The sequence below is a fragment of the Pongo pygmaeus genome, chromosome 17, assembly GCF_028885625.2.
Source record: "Pongo pygmaeus isolate AG05252 chromosome 17, NHGRI_mPonPyg2-v2.0_pri, whole genome shotgun sequence".
Taxonomy (NCBI): Eukaryota; Metazoa; Chordata; class Mammalia; order Primates; family Hominidae; genus Pongo; species Pongo pygmaeus.
The window spans coordinates 78706539-78731694 of NC_072390.2; the positions used below are offsets into that span (position 1 = coordinate 78706539).

The following is a 25156-nucleotide window of genomic DNA, read 5'->3' on the forward strand; positions in this document are numbered from 1 at the left end:
AGTTTCATCAATAATTTACCATGGAAATAGGATGCCTGAAATTTTAGAAAATGAAAATGTGTGATTGGTGCTTAGAAAGTAATTAAAGAATACTATTCAAAAATAAAAATTTTTTTTTTGCCCCAAAGGATAAAATAGTAAGGCATAATTTGTAAAACAAGAAGAATTGGAACTTGAACAAAGAGAAATGTATCTTAAAGTATATTTTTGCACTTTGGGAAATGATAGCTTCCAGACCCCCATTGGCCTGTGCAAGCAGGTTTCTAAACAGGATCATTAAAAAATCTTTCAGGTCTTATTTTAAAAACTCTAGCTCACATTTTATGAAAACACTAAAATACACCCAATCTTCTATTAAATATAATTTTCACTGTAAATACTTTGAAAGGATTAATATGACTTTGCTTTCGAAGTTACTTTCCTAAGAACAATTCATTTCATTTACTACTGTCTGATTTTCAGCAACCAGCATGAAGCCTTGGAAATTCTTTAGGATGGAGAGAATCTAGCACACAATTTCCTTCTAAAATTAATGAAATTCTTATGAATACTAAATTAAATAGAAAAATCAACATAGATTTTGTTTTCATATATTTAATTGTAAACTTGTTAATTTTGATCTTATTTTTTCATATTTTAGAAGGAATACTTATTTTTAGGTCTAAAATATGATTTGAATCCCTTAAACATTTGAGGGCCTTTGGCACTGCTAATATCACTCACTGTATAAAGCTGCCCTTTTCCTGCCAACTCGCATACTGTATAGCCAGCCCTAACTTCCATTGTTTCTCGTCTCCTTTGTTGCAAAGAGTTTCTCCTGTAGCTTTAATCACAATTGTCACAACTTTTTACCCGGGATTACTTGGATTAGATATAAAATCAACATACATTTTTTTCTGGGTAACTTTTGAAAGAACATAGGTGTTCTTTCTTAGAGTAAAGATATGTGGGGTGTGAACGATTTTCTCACCTTATGTGCCTAGGGTGTAACTGAGGAGTATGACTTATAACGAATTCTAGATAGCTGAATTTGACCCTGAAAAACAGCATCATGTAGGGTGTCATGCCTCAGTGGTGTTCTCTGTGCTTGGAATTCCAAAGAACAGAGTATGGGTCCCTCAGGGACATTCTTTCTGGAAATGTTTGCTGTCTTTTAGGACAGAACAGGCTATTACCACTTCACAGAGAATAGTAAATGCAGCAGCTTCAATTCATTGAATGTCTACTCTGGATCATGCATTGTACTAGAAAAGTTTTTTTTTTTTTAAATTTTTTAACTCAAACTCCCATTCGACGTAATAAAAGTTAAAAAACTTATTTTAATTTCGTTCACAATTTTAAAAGGTCTTAAGTATTTGCAACTGCGACAAAGCCAACACAATGGCAATTTTAGAATGTTCTTCTTTCAGACTGCATGGATCTCTCTCCTTGTGACCCCCTTCCTCACCCACAACATGCCAGTCCCCAGATGCCTATGGGGCAAAAGGTACAAGGAAGCATGATTTTCTGTTGAGAATCATTATGCTAGATCCTGTACATAGATCATCTCACTGAACAAGATGAAACTCAGAAGTTCAGAGAAATTAAAGACTTGACCCAGTTCACACAACTATTAGCAATAAGGTTGAGACTTGGATGAAGTCCCCTAAGGGTTTTTGACTCCTGGCATCTGCAACACCTGGCACCTGCCACACCATCAGATGTAATATCATTGGACATTCATGAGGAATAATTTGGAGAACTCATGTAAGTTCATTTAGTCTGAGACAACCCCAACCTTGATTTTGAGATCAATTTGAATTGTGGAGAAATTCTGAAAAAAAAAAAAAAATTGCCCAAGTGGATCCCTGAAGAATTCCATGGTGGTGGCAGCCCTCTGTATTTCAGAAACAACATCATGAATTTGAAGATAATCTCCAATTTGTTACTGCACCCTGGGTTCTCTAGGAAGAAACAGGACTATGTGTTGAAAAGTCTTGTACATGTTCTTGATACATACTCTCATAATCACATTTTGCATTCCAAAAAAATCAGAAAATGGTTTTAAACAAATTAATACACTTATGGGATCAATGACGCATAATACTTAAAATTAGGACAGTTTTGAAAAAAATAGAATGTATGATTGTTCTAAGAATTTACAGAGGCCATAATGGAGAGAGTGAGTTAAAAATGATGTGTTAAACCTCAAAAATTTAACGTTGTATTGAATTACAGATGGTTTAGAAAGCAAAGGCTGTAGTGCCTCAAATACACTATCTAATATTGTAATATTTACAATAGGTACCTCAAAGGCTGAAAAAATGAAGCTTTAAATTATAAAAAATAAATAAATCTAAAAATATAATATTCCTAGAAAATGTACCAGGAACTAATTTCATTTTCTCATTGTCCTCTAGGCTGCACTCCATTTCACAATGGCCTCCCTTGCTGCAGCAAATGCAGAGTTTTGCTTCAACCTGTTCAGAGAGATGGATGACAATCAAGGCAATGGAAATGTGTTCTTTTCCTCTCTGAGCCTCTTGGCTGCCCTGGCCCTGGTCCGCTTGGGCGCTCAAGGTGACTCTCTCTCTCAGATTGATAAGGTCAGTCTCAGCTTTTGCAGTTAATCATCAGGACAAATTGTTTTTCCCACGAGAACATTTCGTTGCAGTGGTCCCCATGTTAATGGAGGTCATCATGAGGCACAAGGTGTCACATCTTCACACATCTCCACGAGGCCCTCTTTGGGTGTGAAGAAAGCACACAGCTTGCAGTACTTGTTTTTGAGCCAAGAGGCAGCAGAAACATTCCAAGCACTGCAGCTTTGATGTTTTCCCTTAGTGCAGTGGTTCTCAAAGTGTGTTTCCCAGACCAGGATCATCAGCATCGCCTGGAGAACTTGTTAGAAATGCAAATGCTGGCCGGGCGCGGTGGCTCATGCCTGTAATCCCAGCACTTTGGGAGGCAGAGGCGGGCGGATCACGAGGTCAGGAGATCGAGACCATCCTGGCTAACACGGTGAAACCCTGTCTCTACTAAAAATACAAAAAATTAGCCGGGCGTCGTGGCGGGCGCCTGTAGTCCCAGCTACTCGGGAGGCTGAGGCAGGAGAATGGCGTGAACCCGGAAGGCAGAGCTTGCAGTGAGCCGAGATACCGCCACTGCACTCCAGCCTGGGCGACAGAGCGAGACTCCGTCTCAGAAAACAAACGAACAAACAAAACAAAACAACAAAAAAAGAGAGAGAAAGAAATAGAAAGAAATGCAAATGCTTGGGCTCTACCCTAGAAGTACTGAATCAGAAACTATGGGTGTTGGGCCCAGCACTCTGGGTTTTAATGAGCTCTCCAGGTGCACATGAAAGGTTGAGAACCACTGCCTGAGTAGATACAGTTGAGATAGGAGAGTTAGAAGAAGATTCCAATGACATCCCAGTTTAAGCACTGGTTACCTGGGCACAAAAACATCATAGTACATTCCAGATAATAGCAGCCTACCTGAATAGTCCTCACATTGTCATCATCACCACCTTCACCGCCACCTTCAGGGAGTGCTTATTAACACACCCTTGCACACAGCTCTGGGAGCACTTTATAGGGAAGTGGAATGGTCAAGGTTTCCCTCCCTTCTCAGAAAATTGCCACTGAAACTCAGTAGCTCAACAGCAGGTGAGATGCCAGGTCCAGGCTGCATGCAGAGGCCTTGATGTCGTCCCTTTCTGCCCCCACCTCCCTGTGCGCACTTCTTGCCCCACTATTCCTCCCATTATTTTAGTTCAGAAGGGCTTGCCAGAGGAATCTGGTGCCTGTTGTAACCTGTCATACCTCAGTTCATATGGAAAACCATTTGTGGAGATAATTTAAGCTAGAATAATTCCTTCCTTTATCTGAATAGCTCAGTAAATATTAATTGCTAGAGAACGACTACAGAGTCTTAGACTGCCGTTTTTTTTTTCAAGTGCTAGAGCGGTTTACAACCTAGTACATAGGATACCACACTTTAATGAGATGATAGTGACAGCTATCTGCTGAGAACTTTATCAGTGTTCAGGATCTGGGATAAGCCCTAAGAATATGATCTTATTTGATATTCACATTGACACACTGAAGTGGGATTATTATCCTGATTTTATGGAGGGGTGACCATACTGTGTGCTGGTAGATGGCGGACCTGAGATTCAAACTCAGGATGATCTTCTGCAACTGGTCTTCTCAACTTTGGCACTACTGACATTTTCGGCTGGAGAAATCTTTGTTGTGAGGGGCTGTCCTATGCATCATTTAGCGGCATCCCTGGCCTCTCATCAACAACTACCAGCAGCATACCCCTCCCCCATCATGACAACCAAAAACATTTCCAGGTATTTTCAAAGAATACCCTCAAAAGCAAAATCAGTCTCCAGTTGAGAACTGCTCTGAAGCCACCAAACTGAAATATAGCTCAAAGTACATCACTGTGAAGCTTCAGTATTTTAAAGTCAGTATTTTGATAAATAAATATAAAGCCCTTGAAAAACATTCAACAAATAAAAATTCATTCATAAAAATGCATAATGTTTCAGAACCAAGTGAGATGATTTGGTATCATGGAAACATAGCCTTGGTCTGGGAGTTAGAAGACTGGGTCGAAGTTGTGACCTTGGGAAAATCATTTCATCTCTGTGGGCACTAGTGTCCTCACCTGTGCATGGAGGATGCTGATTTGATGACAAAACGAATAAAGAAAAACACCTTACAGTTGTCACTGTTCAATGTGTTAGACAATGATGTGCAGGCACCATGCCTATGACTAAAGCTTGATTTTAATGCAACAGAAGACACACAGCTCTTACCTACTGTGTGCTTTCATGTCAGGAGCAATCTTTCAGCTCCTGTCTGGTACACCTTCTGAGGTCTCCTTGCCCCGCACCTCATGCCTGGTGAGCCAGGGTCAACAGCTCATGAGTCATGGTGAACTGAGAGAGCTGCTGTTCTGCTGGAGTTTGCTCTGTACTCTTTACTGCCTCATCAATTACTCTCATGTGTGACTTTTTATAACTCTTACTATTATGATCTTGCATGAAAAATATGTAAGAGGAGAAAAGGCAACTACAGACACAAAAACATTCATCTAATTTATCTGCACACATTTTTAATCCTCTGTAAATGTCTTCTAGGAAATTAATTTTCAGCTTCTCCCCTGCTTCGGTTGGTTTCTCATTACTACACTCGACCCTCGTCACCATAAATCACACATTTCTATTTTAAATGAATCCCGGCTCAATTTATGGCTTCCATCTGTGTTTCTCTTTTAAGCATTCCCATGGATCTGTGTTTCTTTTTCTTTTTGATGCTCAAAGTGTCATAGCTTGGCCAGTAGATATCTCTTTAACCCAATCTTTTTAAACAATCCTTCCCAATAACTTTAAAATATTTTTGCTTTCTGACAAGACGTTCTGGGCTTATCTTGAGTTATCTTAGCTCCAAAAGGAGCTCAGCTATTCCTCATGAAACTCTGGCTCATTTACTCTATTAAATATATAGTATAGAGTAAATATATATGTTCACTTGATTAAAGTCAAGAATCAGTGTGCTTGAGGTTCAATGCAGTTGAAGTGCCATGAAGCCTGCTCACCATTTGAGTGAAAGAGCTGGAAAAGCATATTTACTGACAAAGTCATGGGTTCAGACTCATGGTTTTTTTTGTTGTTGTTTTTTGTTTTTGTTGTGTTTTTTTTTCATTTAGATCTAATAATGTTGTTCTTTCTTATAGTGTTTGAATATAAAAGTATTAAAAAGTGATTTTCCTATTTCGTAAGCTACTTACTCCTCTCTTCTCTTACAAGACATTTCCATTGAAATGCTTTATATATATATATATACACACACACACACACACATCCACACATTTCCTTTGAAATGCATTATTTTATATATTATATATAGTTTGGATTACACACGTTTGGATTACATGTGTATGAGAGCCATATGTTTGGACTTCCTTCTCTCTCGCAAGATGTTTCCATTGAAATACATTACGAAATATATACATATACACACCCACATATATATATTTTTCTAAAGTTATGTTTGGATTACAATATTATTTAAAAGTTGTACAAATTTGAATTTTCTAAAATGCAACCGAGCTTTACAAAAAGCATTTAAAAATAATCACTATAATATATTACGTATTCTACCTCTCTCTAAGACGAAATAATAGTTTTATAATTTGGCATGAATATACAGGTAGAAGCCAAAGGATGATTCATAGTATCCTTTGTTTAAAAAAAATCCTTAATCCAAATGTCCCGAAATTGCTTAGACTGTATAGACCCATGATTTTCCTCATTGCCATCATCTGAATTCATTAACCATTTATCAGAAAGAAAAATTCTGATTTCCCTACATAAACACATGAGGGAACATGAAAGTATAGCACACTTTGTATTTCAGATAGAAACACCAAAGAATTAGATAAGAAAAGTAACAAGAGGAAGAATTGTGATAAACAAGACCTTTCAAGTTTTATCTAATATTTATCACATATAAATATTTGCTGTAGGTTGAATATCCCTTATCTAAAATGCCTGGGACCAAGTGTTTTGGATTTTGGATTTTTTCCCATTTGGGATTTTTTTTAGTTTTCAGCATGTTTGTTTATACGTGAGATGGGATAAGACCCAGGTATAAACATGAAATTTATTTATGTTTCATATACAACCTATACATATAGCATGAAGGTAATTTTATACTACATTTTAAATCTTTTTATTAATGAAACAAAGTTTTGACCATGACACATCACATGAGGTCATGTATGGAATTTTCTACTTGTGTCATGTTAAAATTTCAGAATTTGGAGCATTTTGGATTTTGGATTAGGATGCTCCACCTGTAGCATCATTATGCATCTTTAGTCATGGTAGTTTTACTGTTGAATCTACAATTTCTTGGATTTTTGTAAAGAAAAAAACAGATATGTATCATTTCAATATTTGACCCTTCTGTTTACTAAGATTCAATTAGGAATACCAGAAAATCAACCAAATTCATATCAAAAGAGAGTAATATTAGTCAAGATCAAAGAATGATATTAAATATTTAAACTTATTAAAACTTTATTCAAAAAGTTAAGGAGAATGACTTCCGGATAGTCATATAATTTTAAAATTATTGCCTGGATGCCACAAGCATTATCTCAGAAAAGATGTTAGTATGTTTGAATCACTTTAACATGGTATTTTATATTTTTGTTCCATGCATATATTCCTAAATAATTCTTTCCAATGGTAGCTTTAGGACTATTAAAAAAAAAAACAAAAACAAAAAAGAAAAAGAATTGCAGGGAGTTGTTAAAAAGTTACAGTCTGTCTTAAGAGAAATTTTGGCCAATGAGAAGGGGAGATTCCTTTCTCTGCAAGGCTTTGCATGAATTACTAGGTTCTTTTTACAAGGTACAGTCACAGTCCACATAATGACATTTTGGTCTATGATGCACCACATATATGAGGGCAGTACCGTCAAATTATAATGAAACTGAGATATTACTATTGTCTAGTGATGTTGCAGCCATCATAATATCATAGCGAAATGCATTACTCATGTGTTTGTAGTGATGCTGGCATAAGCCAACCTACTGGACTACCAGTTGTATAAAAGCCCAACACATACAATGATGTAAGTACGTAATGCTTGATAATGGTGACTATTACTGATTTATGCATTTACAATACTATACTTTTAGTAGTTATTTTAAAGTGTACTCCTTCTACTTAGGAAAAATAAAAGCTGTGAAACAGCCTCAGACAGACCCTTCAGGAGTGATTCCAGAAGGAGGCACTGTTATCATAGGAGATGATGGTGCCATGCGTGTTAATGCTCCGAAGACCTGTCAGTGGGACAAGATGTGAAGGAAAAAGTCAATGATGTTGACAATCCCGACTCTGTGTAGGCCTAGGCTAAAGTGTTTATGTCTTACTTATTCACAAAAAAGTTTAAAAAGTTAAAAAATTAAATAAATACAACTCATAGGATAAGAATATAAAGAAAAAATATAATTGTGCAGTTGTAGGATGTCTTTGTGTTTTAAGCCTAGTGTTGTTACAGAAGAATCAAAATGTTTTTTAAAAATAAGAAGTTTATAAAGTAAAAAAGTTAAAGTAAGCTAAAGTTAACTTATTATTGAAGACAAAAATATTCTTTATAAATGTAAGTGTAGCATAAGTGTACAGTGCTTGTGAAGTCTACAGCGGTATACAGTAACATCCTAGGCCTTCACACTCACTCATTACTCACTCGCTGACTCACCCAGTGCTACTTCCTGTCTTGCAAGTGCCATTCATGGGAAGTGCCTATACTGTTTTACCAGTTTTCATCTTTTATACAGTTTTTTACTATACCTTTTCTATTCTTAGATGTATTTAATACACAGATATTTACCATTGTGTTACAACTACCTACAGTATTCAGTACAGTAACATACTATACAGGTTTGTATTTGGGAGCAATAGGCTATACCATGTAGGTTTGTGTAAGTACACACTGTAACATTCACACAATGACAAAATCACTTAACAATACATTTCTCAGAAAGAATCCGCGTAGTTAAGTGATGTATGATTGTAATAAGTAGAAGGTTTAAAACTTTGAAGAGCAGACATCAGTCAAATTATATTCTATACCATATAAATGTACATAGCCATTTACATTTTGCTCAAGACATTATGTCATAATCAAATATGATTTCCAATATGTTCTCAGCCTTCACTGGTTAAACTTTTCACCTTAAACTGTTTCAAAGATTAGCGAGCTGGTCCCATCAACTCCTGACCCCTCATTTTAGGAAAAAAGGATACAAAGGGACCACCTAAGTTCAAGCCGGCCACTGCTCATCTCTCTCTCCATCTTATACTGAGATGATGGACAGTAATGACTTTCATTTGAAACTTTTCATTTTGGGAGCCCTGAGAGACAAAGTTCATCTATTTTCTGACATAGGATGAAACAATTATAATGATGTAGTCCAAAGTATAAAGATACATGCTTTTATTTCCTTTCTTATAGTAGTCCAAATAAATAATTCCATGGAGTGGAAGGTCCCTGTTGAACCTTCCTTTCCTAGTGACAAGTGACCAAACCCACTGTTCGCCACTGTTCACCAATGAAGTCGCAGCCGCAATAAAATTGACTAAAAAACTGAGGCAGGATTGTTTAAAGATACAGAGTACCCAGCATATTCTCTCTCTGAATTCTTTCTCTCAATTGGGAAGAGATAACTGCCATATTTTTAAAGGCATTGAAAATTTATGTTGGCCAAGAGCTTATTCTATTTTCAAGTAGAGATGTTGCAAAGATGCAAGATTCTCAAAATACAGTGAAAGGTTAAAGATTAAAAGACTTCTTACGTTTTCATCATCTTTTCTTTATCATAACATGCATAAATGTTCTTGTAGACTGATAAGACAGGTCCTTCAGTACCATATGCTCACAGTGACAGTTTATCTAAAGACTAAGAAAGCTCTTCTATAAATCAAATGCTGATGTTCCCATGGGCTGTTGAATCAGAACTGTTCAAGGGTCTCTGTCACTCAGTCACTGCAGGTTCTAGTTCAAAATTTTGGATTTTGAATTTTTCCATAGGTGAAAACATGCCATGCATAGTCACTATTGAAATAAAAATCACTTGCAAATAATTAGGTGATCAAAACTACAACTTAATAACAGCAATGACTTATTGAACTTTATTGTAAGTATGGACGTTTCTAAACTGAAAAATATTAAGCTTTCCAGTTTTATTACATTATGAATTTAACAAATTTTTCTTTAAACTAAGCCCACTTAACATAAAAATCCCCAAATTCAACACATTTTAAATTTTATAAACCTCCGTAAAATAATTTTGAATTAAAGGAGCAGAGGGGGCAAGTGCTGAAAAGTTCTCTTCTTTTGTCAGAAGCCACCACGGTGAGGTTGATGACAACAATGATGGTGGGGTTAGTTAAAAACAGTCAGCTTTGGGGAGGAAGCATTTAATCACTGTTATTCTGTATATACACTGCTATGAGAAAAATCCTCTATCAGACTAATATGGTCAAAATTATGCCTGATACACAAAATATAGTTTTTAAATTTGGTCGGTACAAATGACTACCTTAACTCAATTTGTATAGTGCCTCCTTTGTGTGAGACAATGTGTAGTTATAAACAATAAGACAGAAATATAAGGGATAATATCGAATATTAGAGATAGTACAAATTCTAATTATGAGTTTGTATTCTCAATAAGCTGAAAGTTAGGGGAAGTTCTACATGTTGAAAACTCTGTAAAACATGGGGTAGGGAGGGAAGGGGAGAAAGAAAGACTTTTAAGTGTTCATATGGATTTGACCCAGCCATCCCATTACTGGGTATATACCCAAAGGATTATAAATCATTCTACTATAAAGACACATGCACGCGTATGTTTATTGCAGTGCTATTCACAATAGCAAAGACTTGGAACCAACCCAAATGCCCAGCAATGATAGATTGGATAAAGAAAATGTGGCACATATACACTATGGAATACTATGCAGCCGTAAAAAAAGGATGAGTTCTTGTCCTTTGCAGGGACATGGATGAAGCTGGAAACCATTATTCTCAGCAAACTAACACAGGAACAGAAAACCAAACACTGTATATTCTCACTCGTAAGTGGGAGTTGAACAATGAGAACACATGGACACAGGGAGGGGTACATCATACACCGGGGCCTGTCAGTGGGTTGGGAGGGGCTAGGGAGGGGATAACATTAGGAGAAATACCTAATGTAGATGATGGGTTAATGGGTGCAGCAAACCACCATGGCACGTGTACACCTATGTAAAAAACCTGCACATTCTGCGCATGTATCCCAGAATTTAAAGAATAACAAAAACAAATATTTTTTTAAAATGGTGATGACATAGAGTTTTAGAGCCTATTTAAGTAAAACAGTGCTTTTTTACATAAAATGACATTTCAAGAAATTTAGGAATAATCATTGGTAGGAAATGTTGATAGGTTCCATTATTCCAAAATTACAAAATTAAGAGAAAATCTGGTAAGTAAAACAATAAATATTAAATTAACACATGAATTGATGACCTAATTTGTATTGGCCCAAATGTTAAAATTATAGCTGCCCAGTCACTTCAGAAAGAGGCTTATTCATTCCATAAATCACAAAATAGTCCGCAGGTATTTTTATTTTTATTTTTTTTGAGACGGAGTCTTGCTCTGTTGCCCAGGCTGGAGTGCAGTGGTGCTATCTCGGCTCACTGCAAGCTCCGCCTCCCGGGTTCACACCACTCTCCTGCCTCAGCCTCCTGAGTAGCTGGGACTACAGGCGCCCGCCACCACACCCAGCTAATTTTTTGTGTTTTTGGTAGAGACAGGGTTTCACCGTGTTAGCCAGGATGGTCTCGATCTCCTGACCTCGTGACCTGCCCGCCTTGGCCTCCCAAAGTGCTGAGATTACAGGTGTGAGCCACCACACCTGGCCAGGCCACAGGTATTCTGAGTTACACCATTGTATAGTGAAGATGGTGGTCACATTTCACTGACTATATTGAAAACTGTAGAGTTCCGCTGCTGAAATATGCTTTTCATTCAGTGTCAGACTGGGAGAGCTGTGCACTGAGGCATTAATATCTGTGCGTGGACTGACTACCAGACAAGCATGATTTAATTGGAAGCAATATCACCATAGCATTTATGTAAATTGACACAAATTCCAAAATCCTAGTAAGCCTAAGAGAAAATCAAGTTGTGGTAAAGAAAGAAAATGCAATAAAAATTAAAACCAAGTATGCCTGTTGATGTGCATTCAGAGTCATGGGGAGAATCTGCTCTAAGACACTAATGAACTTGGAACGGCAATTAGACACATTTATTGGGAAAGAATATTTTGATTTTTAAAACCTCTTGCAAACTGTTCTCGTAACCTCTGATTCTAATGATTGCTTTCCTTGTGCCCTGTTTACAGTTGCTTCATGTTAACACTGCCTCAGGATATGGAAACTCTTCTAATAGTCAGGTAAAGACAATATGTTCGTTTAGAAAAAGAGAAGGTGAGCCAGGTGCAGGGGCTCACGCCTATAATACCAGAACTTTGGAAGGCTGAGGCGGGTGGATCACTGGAACCCAGGAGTTCGAGACCAGCCTGGGAAAAATGGCAAAACCCCATCTCCGCAAAATATACAAAAATTAGCTTATAGTCCCAGCTACTTGGGGGGGCTATGGTGGGAGGTTAGCTTAAGCCCAAGAGATGGAGGTTGGAGAATGTGGAACTATCCTTTCAAAGCAAAAAAAATGCTTTATTCAGATTTCCAGATTGTGAATTTTTCAAGTAAAATTTTTGATAATTTACTTGTTATTTATTACTTTAGTAATATTTTATTTGCATATTGGCCATATTTGGGCAAGAAAGGATGAAGTTAAATGTTTTGCCTTTTTCTTTGTATATTCATAGACAACTTACATTGGTAAAATTAATTAATATATATGTTATGCAAAATCATTATCTTCTGTTAACAATTTTAAGTCCAAGTATTTAGTAAATTATTTCATTTGATCACAGACACTATTTTGAGACAGGGTAAGACAGATGTATGTGGCCTTCTTTGCTGTTTTTATAGTATTTAAAAAAATTCTTTTGTGGTATAATTTTCATGTTTTATTTTATGTGTAAGTGAGATTATGCATATCTTTGCAGTCCAAAAATACATTTTTATACATCTTTTTAATAACAGTCAGGGCTCCAGTCTCAACTGAAAAGAGTTTTTTCTGATATAAATGCATCCCACAAGGATTATGATCTCAGCATTGTGAATGGTCTTTTTGCTGAAAAAGTGTATGGCTTTCATAAGGTAAGTGAAACTGCCTTCGTTAGAAGGACCTGAATCTTGTTAAATCCATTATCTGAACAAAGGCTTGTGTCCTTCTACTGAGCAATACAAAGTTGGTTTTGTTTCTCATTGCTACTTATTATGTTCTCAGATGTCCTGAAAATATCATCACCATTTCCAAAGTTCAACTTTTTACCCAATTAATCCACATATTCAGGTTCATTAGACTGATAGGCTTCCAAACAGAAGAGAACGTGTCTATTGGTAGGGATGCTGAGCTGTAAATGGAATGGAGGAGCAGTCAGCCCATTTAGGGGTGTCCATGGCAGGCAACACATTCTGGGCTCAAGCAATAATCCCACCTCAGCTTCCTGAGTAGCTGTGACCACAAGTGCATGCCACTATGCCCAGCTAATTTTTTTGTTGTTGAGAAAGGGTCTCTCTATGTTGCCCAGGTTGGTCTTGAACCCCTGGGCTCAAGTGATCCTCTTGCTTCAGCCTCCCGAATTTCTGGAACTACAGGCATGAGCCATCTTGCCTGGCCAAATTTTATTTTTTATGTCACTTAAGTTTTATGTATTTTTTTTAAGGACATAGACAAGTCTTAGAAGGAGATCAACATGACATACTAGTTGGACTTTTTAAAAAAGTATAAATGCTTAGTGGCTTCTAGCTCTTCTAGAGCTTCCCTCTCTCTCTCTCTCTCTTTCTTTTAGACAAAGTCTAGCTCTGTTGCCTGGGATGGAGTGCACTGGCGCAATCTCGGCTCACTGCAACCTCTGTGTCTCGGGTTCAAGCGATTCTCCTGCCTCAGCTTCCCAAGTAGCTGGGATTACAGGCATGTGCCACCACGTCCTGCTAATTTTTTTTTTTTTTTTGTATTTTTAGTAGAGATGGGGATCTGCTATGTTGGCCAGGCTGGTCTCAAACTCTTGACCTCAGGTGATCTGCCCACATCAGCCGCCCAAAGTGCTGGGATTACAGGCATGAGCCACTACATCTGGCCTGAGTTTCTTGGAAGTGGTAGAGAATAGCAACATCTATATAACTATCCTGTCCCTCCCCACTGCTGTCTTTATTCCTTGCTGACATCTTGCATGTATCAACCTCTTGCATGTATCAACCTTTCTAGGCCATGGACTACTTAAAACTACTCTTTGTGCAGTGGCTTACGCCTGTAATCCCAGCACTTTGGGAGGCCGAGGCGGGCGGATCACGAGGTCAGGAGATCGAGACCATCCTGGCTAACACGGTGAAACCCTGTCTCTACTAAAAATACAAAAAATTAGCCGGGTGCGGTGGCAGGCGCCTGTAGTCCCAGCTACTCGGGAGGCTGAGGCAAGAGAATGGCGTAAACCCGGGAGGCGGAGCTTGCAGTGAGGCAAGATAGCGCCACTGCACTCCGGCCTGGGCGAAAGAGCGGGACTCTGTCTCAAACAAACAAACAAACGAACAAACAAAAAACTACTCTTTGTGTCAAAGTGGATGGATGAATGGATGTGTGGATGGAAGAATGAATTAATCAGTAGATGAAAAGAGCTGTATCCAAGGAAATCACACAGAAAGCTTGCATTGGAGAGCTAGTCTTATCCTGCAGATAGACAAAGGACAACTAGTGAATCTTCATTATTAGGATGAAAATCCTATAAACTTTAACAGAAATCCACTAATAATACATGGTTTGTAATACATCTTTCTCTTCTAATTCTGAACATCTTTCCACAAAAATATGTATGTGTATATTCATTGAATTACTAATGTGTTGATAAATTAGATCATTACGACTTTTTTTTTTTTTATTAAGAACAGCAAGTATTTCTTAGGCAACTATTACGTCCAAGGCAATGTGCTAGGTACTGGGAATAAAATAATAAGCAAGGCATATATAGTCTTGACTTCACAGAATTTGCTGTTTTGTGAAGGACTCAGACAATCTCAAAGGTAAAAAGGATGCATTATGATAACAGCTGTTAAGAAAAAAAATCAGGATAAACAGACTTAGAAAATGTAGGTGGGACTGGGCGTGGTGGCTCATGCCTGTAATCCCAGCACTTTGGGAGGCTGAGGTGGGAGGATCACCTGAGGTCAGGAGTTCAAGACCAGCCTGACCAACATGGTGAAACCCCATCTCTACTAAAAATACAAAAATTAGCCCGGCGTGGTGGTGGGTGCCTGTAATCCCAGCTACTTGGGAAGCTGAGGCAGGAGGATCACTTGAACCCAGGAGGCGGATGTTGCAGTGAGCTGAGATTGCGCCATTGCACTCCAGCCTGCAAGCGGACAAGAGTGAGACATCGTCTCAAAAAAAGAATACAAAAAAAAAAAAAAAAAGAAAAGAAAATGTGGGTGGAACCTAGAGAAGATATCTGTCCAGGAGAGACAGCCGTACTAGGAACTAGCCGTACTAGAAAATGGGTAAAACATAATCATGAGCTATATGGGCCATTTCAGGCAGAAGGAATGTTGTTCAAACACCTCTAGTGAGAGAGGACACATGGCATTTTTGAGCAACTGTCAGGAATGTGGTATGGTGGGAGAGCAGAGTAAGGAGAAAGTGGCTATGACATAAGCAGGGTGGGGATCAGCAGAGCCTTGTCGGCAAGGTTCAAGGGCTTGGGCTTTGTCTTGAGTGCAATAATGTAGCCTTGAAAAATTTGCAGCAGGAAGGGATGACACAGGCAAGGGAGACTGGTTAGGAGGCTATTGAGTTATTTAATATGAGAACGCAGTGGTAAAAGAGTGGGCTTTATCCATTATCTATTAGCCTCCTCAAATCCATTTCAGATAAACTTAAGTTTAAACAGAGTATTTGCTGTACAAATTCAACTTCAAATACACCAGATCCCCTTCCAGTCCCATTTCCATATATCCCTATATTTACATACTCATTTTTGAGGCAGAGTTGAACCTTTGAATAAAGCAGTGGAAATTAAAAGTTCAAAAATACATTTCTTATATACTTAGTTGGTGATGATTTGTAAGTACAAGAACTATATTCTTCTTTATAGGACTACATTGAGTGTGCCAAAAAATTATACGATGCCAAAGTGGAGCGAGTTGACTTTACGAATCATTTAGAAGACACTAGACATAATATTAATAAGTGGGTTGAAAATGAAACACATGGTGAGTGTTAAAATACCCTATTTTTCTACAAGATTTGTCAGTTATATGTGAATACTGAGAACAAAAGCTGGGAGTCTTTTGTACATACAAGGAACAACTCCTTCTAGTTCAAAGTAATGATTGCTGTTACCTAAAATTGCTTTAGTATTTGTCTGCAGTGTGGTTTTGAATAATCTTAATAATTTGAATGCTTTGTACTTTTTAGAAGTTCAGTCTTTTACATTATCTCATTTAATTGGCAAAACCCTGCAGGACAAACATATTATTGTGACCACTTCATATATGAATAACAAGCTGAGTTAATTTGATAAATTAACCTCAATAACTCACCCTAGTTAGTGAACAAAAACTAAGAGTTATTATTTTCTTGTTATTACTTTCAATGACCACATTATTATTTTCAATGACCACGGCATAACATTTCATTTAATAATCAACCAATTTTTTAAAGATAGGGCTGATTTTCGTACTTTATAATTGCTTTATGGACTGAATCATATTAAAGTTATAACATTCTACTGTCAAAGAAACATATTTTCATGATATTGCTTTTTCCAAGGATGTATAGTATATCTCTCATTTTAAAATGTTCTTTATTTACCAAAATAATTTATGTAACAAAGGTAGTACCTTACAGAAAAAGTACAGCTCTTTATTGGTAAGTCTCTGTCACAACTAAAAACTGAATTCCAGCTAATGTTCTGGTTTAGTGCAAAGCAAATAAAGAAATTTATTAATCCTTGCTTTGTTCATCAACCAATTCCAAAGCTAGTAGTTGTTTCATTACCTAAGGGTTGGCCTTGATTTGTACTCTAAACATTGTACCTGTATTTACTGAGCCTAGCTGTGCCTCAGAAATATGAGATAAATATATCTTGCACTTTTAAATGCAAACTTTTCAGCAGCATACACTTAGTCCTGGGACTAAGAATGCAGTGTATAAATTTTCTTTTTATTCATTCATTCCTCATTATATTCATAGTGGGTTACTTTGATGTTTAGCCATCACATGTTTCATATATAGCACTTATAAATCAAGAGAAACTATGTAATTATTACTTTTCTAAAATCTAGGTGAGATTCTATTTAATATTTAATATAAGGGTATCAGATTGCTAACAACTTTCTATTTAGACTAGTTATTTCTCTTCCTTCCTTTCTTATGCAAATCTATGCAAAATTACTCTAATTTTTCATAAGCATATGTACTCAATATTTATTTGAGGAAACACTTAAAAATGTTGCTAATATTCTAAACAACCCTACCCAGGTCTTGAAGCCCACATCCTCTACACAGTACCAGAGCCATCCTTTTGAAAGTTGAATCAGATCCATCATGACCATGACCTTTCTTGTCTTTCAATGAATCCTGAGCAATTATTTCCCATCACCTTCAAAATAATCCAAAATTCTTACCAGACATTCAAGCCTCTTCATTATCAGGCCCTTGCTTCCAATCTTGCCAACCTTATTCTCCCCGACAAATACACCTTGTTCTTCCAGGCTTCTGTGCCTTTGAATAAATAGTCTCTGCTTTATGGAAGCTCTTCCTGCTCCCCGCTGTTCTTCAGCTAAAGCAGATAGCCACAGAAGAAGTTGGGTGACTTTAATCTGTCCTCCCACAGTGCACTGAGATCAGACCTCTATGTTACTGGTGGGTTACAACTGCTCTTTGGATGTTGACTCTTCTGTGCTGGACTGGGAGCTCAATGACGGCACAGGCTATGTCTTTCACATTTGTAATTCAAATATGCAGAATAGTGCATAGCATCCAGCAAAAATTTCACTAATGTGAAATGAAGAAGGGCATTGCCCTTTCAATGGATTGAAGTACTGTAGTAGCAAAAGGTGCCCTAGTCAATGCAGTAAGAGCACTTTGGTACCTATGAGCAGGGACTCTGGGGTGGTCTTCCTGAGTTGGAATCCTATTGCTATCACTTTCTTGTTGTGTGTCTTAATCTCTTTGTGCCTTAGCTTCCTCAACAGGAAATGGAAACAATAATAGTGCCTACCTCACAGGGATTATGTGAGGATTAAACCAAAGATTGCATCTAAAGGGCTTAGAAAGTGCTGGACACATTAATTGCTCATAGGTTATTCTTAATATTCTTATTGGTGTTATTCTGTGTTAAGAAAAAAACTTCATACCAATTAATGGTCTTTTAAATCATTTTTAAAATTATATTAAAATAAACCTTTTTCCCTCAATTTTTTTTTCAAAAGGCAAAATCAAGAATGTGATTGGTGAAGGTGGCATAAGCTCATCTGCTGTAATGGTGCTGGTGAATGCTGTGTACTTCAAAGGCAAGTGGCAATCAGCCTTCACCAAGAGCGAAACCATAAATTGCCATTTCAAATCTCCCAAGGTATGTTGTCAATCTCCTATTTAATTTAGAACTTTTCCCCAATCGTATTCCTTTGCAGGACTGTGATAGTTACATAGTAAACTCTAGGTTCACCGTTTATAACCCATTTCTTCTTTTGCATTACCAGTATCGTATTATCAGTTGCTTTATAAAGCAAACTTTCTATTTTCCCTGTCATGCAGGCTATGAAACACCACCAAAGGTGTCTTGTAAATTGGTATTCTTTAAAACACATTCAAAATTGAAAGAAGTAGTATGAATGTATCTTAAGATGCTATAATTGGAGACCTATAAGAAAAAATAGGACAAAAGTGTATTTTTCATTTTTCATTATTTTAACCATGGGGTCTATACTTAAAATCATTTACCATCAATGATTTTCCTGAGTCACAGCAGGGAATGTGTTTTCTTTTGCAAGGGGAAAAGTTATATTTAGTAAAGTTATGCATTTCCAAGTACAAGCCATACGTATTTCTTCATTTAGTTCGGTTTTTGATCTAAAACATCTTATTACCTACCTTTATATAACGTATATTCTGGGTTTTAAAATCAATTTGTACACAGTAATCTTAGTACAGCAGAAACAACAAAGCTCTTGCAGCCAGGAGTGTTGTATTGGGGCCCCTGCCTTGCTTCACAGAAGCTGCATTCCTGTTTCCTGTGTTATTCTTTTTCTCTTAATTTCTTTTTATTTCAAAAAGCATTACTATATCATAATATTGTTTTAAACACTCTTCCTGCTAGTCCACACACCCTATGTAATGTAGCTATAACAGACAGCTTGTAATACGCTGTGGAATCTAGATCTCTGATATCAATGTTAGTTCTATCATATTAAAAATTGGTGACATAATCTCTCTAGCATAACCCAGATGTGTGATTCTTTCCCTGCCCCAGTGAGACATCCTGTCTATCACATCACAGTCCCCGTGTGTATCAGGCTCAATTCTGCGGACCTGTCTCACTAAGCGGGTAGATTTCATGTGTGTTCTTTCTGAGGATTGGACTCTAAGCCAAAAAAGCCAAACTTTCTAGAGAGAGAAGGACCTTTGGTTCAAGGACAGAGAATTATCTGTCCTCCCCATGCAGGATGTTTTTTCCTAAAAGGGGATATTACAGAAATGTTGACAAGTTTGCAGATCATAATATTACTAGGAGAAAATTTATTGCACCTCAGTGGTGTCTCTAAATCTATAAATGATATTCTTAAGATAAGAGCTACTTATTTTTTGCCCTAGTGAATTTGAGGGACATTATCAAATACCTTGCAGAAATCTTTATTTTTCTGAGACCTCATGCTCAAATAGTGTATTTTTTTTTTTTTTTTTTTGAGACAGGGTCTCACTCTTGCCCAGGCTGGAGTGTAGTGGTGAACTCACTGCTCACTCTAGCCTTGACCTCTTGGGCTCAGGTGGTCCTCCCACCTCAGCCTCCCAAGTAGCTGGGAGTACAGGCATGTTCCACCACACTCAGCTGTTTTTTTTTTTTTAATTTTATTTTTAGTAGAGATGCAGTCTCGCCACGTTGCTAAGCCTGGTCTTGAGCTCCTGGGCTCAAGTAGTCCTCTTGCCTGGACCTCCCAAAGTGCTGGGATTACAGGCATGAGCCACTGCATCTAGTCTTAAATCATGTAATTTTGTTAGTACTAGTCTGTATTTTACTTCTGAGAAGAGAAAAAAACCTATAGCATTCATTTTTCATTTTAATGTTATTTAGTAAATTTTCATTACTTATTATAGAGACTTTTCAGTTAAAATACTAAGTACAAGGCAATGTTCCAAGTGCTAGCTATATTAATTCACATAATCCTCACAACAATCCTGTACAGCAGGGATTATAGTCATTCCCATTCTATAGATGAAGAAATGGAGGAACAGAGAGGCACAGTAACTTGCCCAAGGTCACACAGTTAGGAAATTTTAAACTCAAGGAATCAAACTTGAAGTCTTGGCTTTACCACTAAGATTTGCACCAATGCAACCACTATTGGTAACATGTCAGGAAAAAATCTGCAGGGTCAACTGAGCAAAAATTTATTGACCAAGTACAATATTCTTATATGTATTTGGTTAATAAAGTAAAATGAGGTGGGATTATAAATAATTTTTTGTGACTTGACTTTCAGTGCTCTGGGAAGGCAGTGGCCATGATGCATCAGGAGCGGAAGTTCAATTTGTCTGTTATTGAGGATCCATCAATGAAGATTCTTGAGCTCAGATACAATGGTGACATAAACATGTATGTTCTGCTGCCTGAGAATGACCTCTCTGAAGTAAGTTACGACTGTCATTTTCACTACTGGGAAATAAGACTTTTAGGATACTGTTGATTCAGTTTTCATTGATAAACTGTAAGATTTCAGGGTATTGAGATACTAGAGACTTACCTGCTTATTAATTTATTTGACAAATATTTAAGGAGTACCTAGTATGAGGCAGACACCATTATAGTTGCTGAGATTGACTTAACTTCAATTTAGCATAATTTTAGTTGAGTAGTGATCAAGTTGGAACCCTCTCAAATGTCAGCTATGGAATTAAAAAGACATGAGTTTAGGTCTTTTTGGTGTTTGGCCATGAATACAGTCTTCTACGTGTTATTGAAATTTTGCTAGACTGAGCATCTTTAGGCAGGTATGATATGATAGAGTCCTGAGCCTTTTAGAATTAAAATGTATGGTCTCACTGTAATTGGACAAGAGGGTCTCCCTGCCTGCTGGACAGACAAAATCAATTCACTGAGGGCACAGCATTGTAGTAAAGAGAGTTTAATTGATGCAAGGCCGACCACGCCACATGGGAGATGAGGTCACTACTACTCAAATCAATCTCCCTGAAGGTTCGGAGGTTAGGAGTTTTCAAGGATAGTTTGGTGGGCAGGGGTCTAGGGAATGAGAGCTGTTGATTGGGTGGGGATGCAGTCACAAGCATGTGTAAAACTGCCCTCATGCACTGAGTCCACCTCTGGACTGTGTGGAGGCCACAGGACCGGTTTAGTCATGAGTCATGAGTCCAAGTGGAGTTAGTGTCAAATATGTAAAAGTCTGAAAAGACATCTCAAAAGGCCAGTCTTAGGTTCTACAATAGTGATAGTATCTACAAAAGTCATTGAGGGAGTTACAAATTTTATGGCCTCCATAACAATGATTGGTTAATGTTTATTATGCCTACATCGTGGCGGAATTCAGGCCTCTCTCATAATCGTAATCATGTGGTCTTTCATTAGTTTTACAAAGGTGGTTTAGTTTTGGGAAGAGCTATTATGATCTTTGCTTTACATTTAAACTATAAACTAAATTTCTTCCAAAGTTATCTTAGCCTATGCCAAATAATGACCAACAACAGCTTGGAGGTTAGCAGCAAGATGGAGTCAACTATGTCAGATTTCCTACTGTTATAATTTTGCAAAGGCAGTTTCATCACTCCATGCTGCTGTGTCTCAAGTGAAAAGCAGAGTTTAGGGACTGCCTTGTGACTGATATGGCAGGAGAAATGGACCAACACAATGCAATGGGAAGATGGTGGGGGCCATGCAAGCCAGACACCACCACTGAATCTCAGAGCCTGATCTTTTCTCAGCCCTTTTTCTTTTTTTCCTCCTCCTGAACTTGGCTCTTTTACTTTGATCTGCAATCTCAGAGGCCTGGACTCATCTCCCTTCTCTATTCTCTCATTAAAAAGGAATAATAGGTGCCATTTATTGAGCACCTACTACATCCCAGGCCATGTGCTCTGAGCTTCATTTATATTATCTTGTTTGATGTTTATAGCAAGCATGTGAGATAGGGAAGGGAGGCTGACAGAATTTAGTCAATTTTTCTGATAGATGCATATGTATAGATATGCATATTTGTGTGTATGTATGTGCACACACATGTATGTATGTCAGCTACACTGAAAAGTTACAATACACTTAAAAGTATTTGTTTTGTTTTGACTTGGAAAATAATGAATATTTGCTGTGGAATAACAAGACAGTGGAATGAATATAAAGAAACAGACATGCCTACCGTCCAAGGGGCATTACTATGATTTAAAAACATGACTTTAAAGCTTTGGAATGACACTTTCCACATAGACAAAGATTACGGAATTTTAGCAATAACTTTCTTTAATTACGTTTTCATCTTAATTATTTTGACATGAGAAGCAAGAGAAATGTCATAAAATTGGCACTATTAAATCTAAAGTATGACCATATAAAATATTGGTCCTCATATTAAATCTATAATTCACTTGATAATCTTAATAACAATCAGATTTTAGCATACAGCAATTAGTTTAACTTGAAATAATCTGCAACAGAAAAAGTAGCCCAGATAAAGCAAGCTAACAATATAGTTTTGTTCTTGCACTTACTGTCTGAATTTTCTTTTTCTGTAATAGATTTACCTAATGATGTTTGAATCTATTATAAACCTACATACTATACAATCTTAAATACCTGCATAATCTTTCATAACCAGATAACGATGAGGAAGTTGGATCTCAGTGCAGTAAATGAAAAAAAAATTCCAACAGGGTAAAAATATATTACAGATTAACCACAAAACTGGATAATTAAAACAAAAAATTCAAATTAGACTAAATTTGATCGTATAAATTTAGGTCCTTGATAAGAATACAAGTTAAATTTAATATCAGTAAAAAGTTGTTTAGGATTGAAGTTGAGGCTGAATTTGAGAAGAAATGTCCTTACGTAAGATTTCTAAACAATGTTTATGAAAAATCTTCTTATTCTAAATTGAGAATTAATGATCAATCCTCAGTATTCAAGAGCTGGTGAATTGGCTTTGTGAATTGTTTGTGGGCAGTGATGCTGTCGGAGAGAGAGATAAGGACTCTTCTAGCTGTGTAACTAAGGTTGCTTGCTTTGAGTTCAGGCATATCGAACTACATCCTCCTGCACTTCAGTTGCCTCATCTGTTGAGAACAAGAAATTGATTTGAATTCAAGCCTCCCAGACAGTATGGGTAACTGTACTGGGAGATATTGGTCACCCAAACCTTCGAGGCTGGAGCTCTGGGCTCCTTGCCTCAGGCCACATGGGGTTCCTTTGGTTTACTCCAGTAAGCTGTGCAAACATTATTTTATCTGTCTTTCATGATGAGGAGATGGCTAGGAAATATTGATTTAAATGACCACTGGGCTCCTTTCTCCCTCTAATGGTCTCAAATTCCCAGGTTCCTTTACCTGTCTATTGCTCCACTTTGGCTGTATCTGCTCATGGGTGAGCAGAGAGCGGAATTGCCCTAAGGTGCAAATAAATCATGCCTTCTCAAAGTAGAGCAAATTAAATACGGGATTTGTTAAAAAGTACTTGAGCTATTCATTTTATTCATGTTCTGTTTCAAGACTTCCCAAGACACATTCATGTACTTGAACACAAATATCCAGGAAGCGATAATTATAGAAAACTGTGTATCTTTGTAGCTATTGTTTCATCTATCACTTAACCATATGATTCTAAATTATCTCTGAATTATTTTTACAGATTGAAAACAAACTGACCTTTCAGAATCTAATGGAATGGACCAATCCAAGGCGAATGACCTCTAAGTATGTTGAGGTATTTTTTCCTCAGTTCAAGATAGAGAAGAACTATGAAATGAAACAATATTTGAGACCCCTAGGGCTGAAAGATATCTTTGATGAATCCAAAGCAGATCTCTCTGGGATTGCTTCAGGGGGTCGTCTGTATATATCAAGAATGATGCACAAATCTTACATAGAGGTCACTGAGGAGGGCACCGAGGCTACTGCTGCCACAGGAAGTAATATTGTAGAAAAGCAACTCCCTGAGTCCACACTGTTTAGAGCCGACCACCCATTCCTATTTGTCATCAGGAAGGATGACATCATCTTATTCAGTGGCAAAGTTTCTTGCCCTTGAAAATCCAATTGGTTTCTACTACAGCAGTCCCCACAACATCAAAGAACACCACAAGTCAATAGATTTGAGTTTAATTGGAAAAATATGGTGTTTCCTTTGAGTTTATTTCTTCCTAACATTGGTCAGCAGATGACACTGGTGACTTGACCCTTCCTAGACACCTGGTTGATTGTCCTGATCCCTGCTCTTAGCATTCTACCAACATGTGCCTCACCCATTTCTAATTCCATTGTCTCTCTTCCCACACTTATTTCTATCATTCTCCCCCATGATCCATCTGGAAATTATGGAGAGTGCTCAACTGGTAGGGAGAATGTAGAAGTAGCCCTAGGGATCCCTTTTGAAACTCTACAGTTATCGCAGATATTCTAGCTTCATTGTAAACAATCTAGGAAATAAGCCCAGCTGCTTTCTAGAAATAAGTGTGAAGGAGAAATTTTCTTTGTTGACCTATGAAGATATTAGAGTTTACTTTCATATGTTTGATTTTAAATCAGTGTATAATCTAGACGGTAAAAAATACGAAATTGGGATTGGCGACCAACTAAAATATTTCGTTAATGCTTTCAGTTGACAAATTTTGGCCTTTCTTTGATAAGACAATATGTACATAGTTTTTTCAAATATTAAAGATCTTTTAACTGTTGGCAGTTGTTAATTACAGAATCATATTTCATATGCTGTGTAGTTTATGAGTTTTTCTCTATTTATCAGAATAAAGAAATACAACATACCTGTACAGTGTGATTGTTTTCCTCTGACCAGTTGTAGGACAACTAGGGCTTTCTTTGTTTTCTAGGCAAAACAAGCAAGCAAGCAAGCAAGCAAGCAAGCAAGAATTCTTTTATAATATGTTTGATTTGATTCAATGTGGCTCATTTATTACACATAAAATTGCTTGTACAGATATATAGACTGATGAACTAATTTTAAATAGTAGGAT

General features: G+C 37.2%; 1 protein-coding gene across 5 annotated transcripts in view; it reads left to right on the plus strand.

Moving 5' to 3' along the window:
* SERPINB7 (serpin family B member 7) overlaps positions 1-24946 on the plus strand; it is a 29906-nt gene extending 4960 nt beyond the window's left edge. For 3 of the 5 annotated variants that reach the window (XM_054460857.2, XM_054460856.2, XM_054460859.2), the window contains exons 2-8: positions 2400-2585; positions 11968-12018; positions 12734-12850; positions 15838-15955; positions 18179-18321; positions 20447-20593; positions 23815-24946. In XM_054460857.2, the coding sequence (XP_054316832.2) occupies positions 2418-2585; positions 11968-12018; positions 12734-12850; positions 15838-15955; positions 18179-18321; positions 20447-20593; positions 23815-24213 (1143 nt within the window). In that variant the 5' untranslated portion in view covers positions 2400-2417 and the 3' untranslated portion in view covers positions 24214-24946. Of the gene's footprint in view, positions 1-1417; positions 1487-1726; positions 1747-2399; positions 2586-11967; positions 12019-12733; positions 12851-15837; positions 15956-18178; positions 18322-20446; positions 20594-23814 lie in introns of those variants that run through there. The other 2 variants (XM_054460855.2, XM_054460858.2) reach the window with 2 other exon arrangements.
* The last annotated feature ends 210 nt before the right edge of the window (positions 24947-25156 follow it).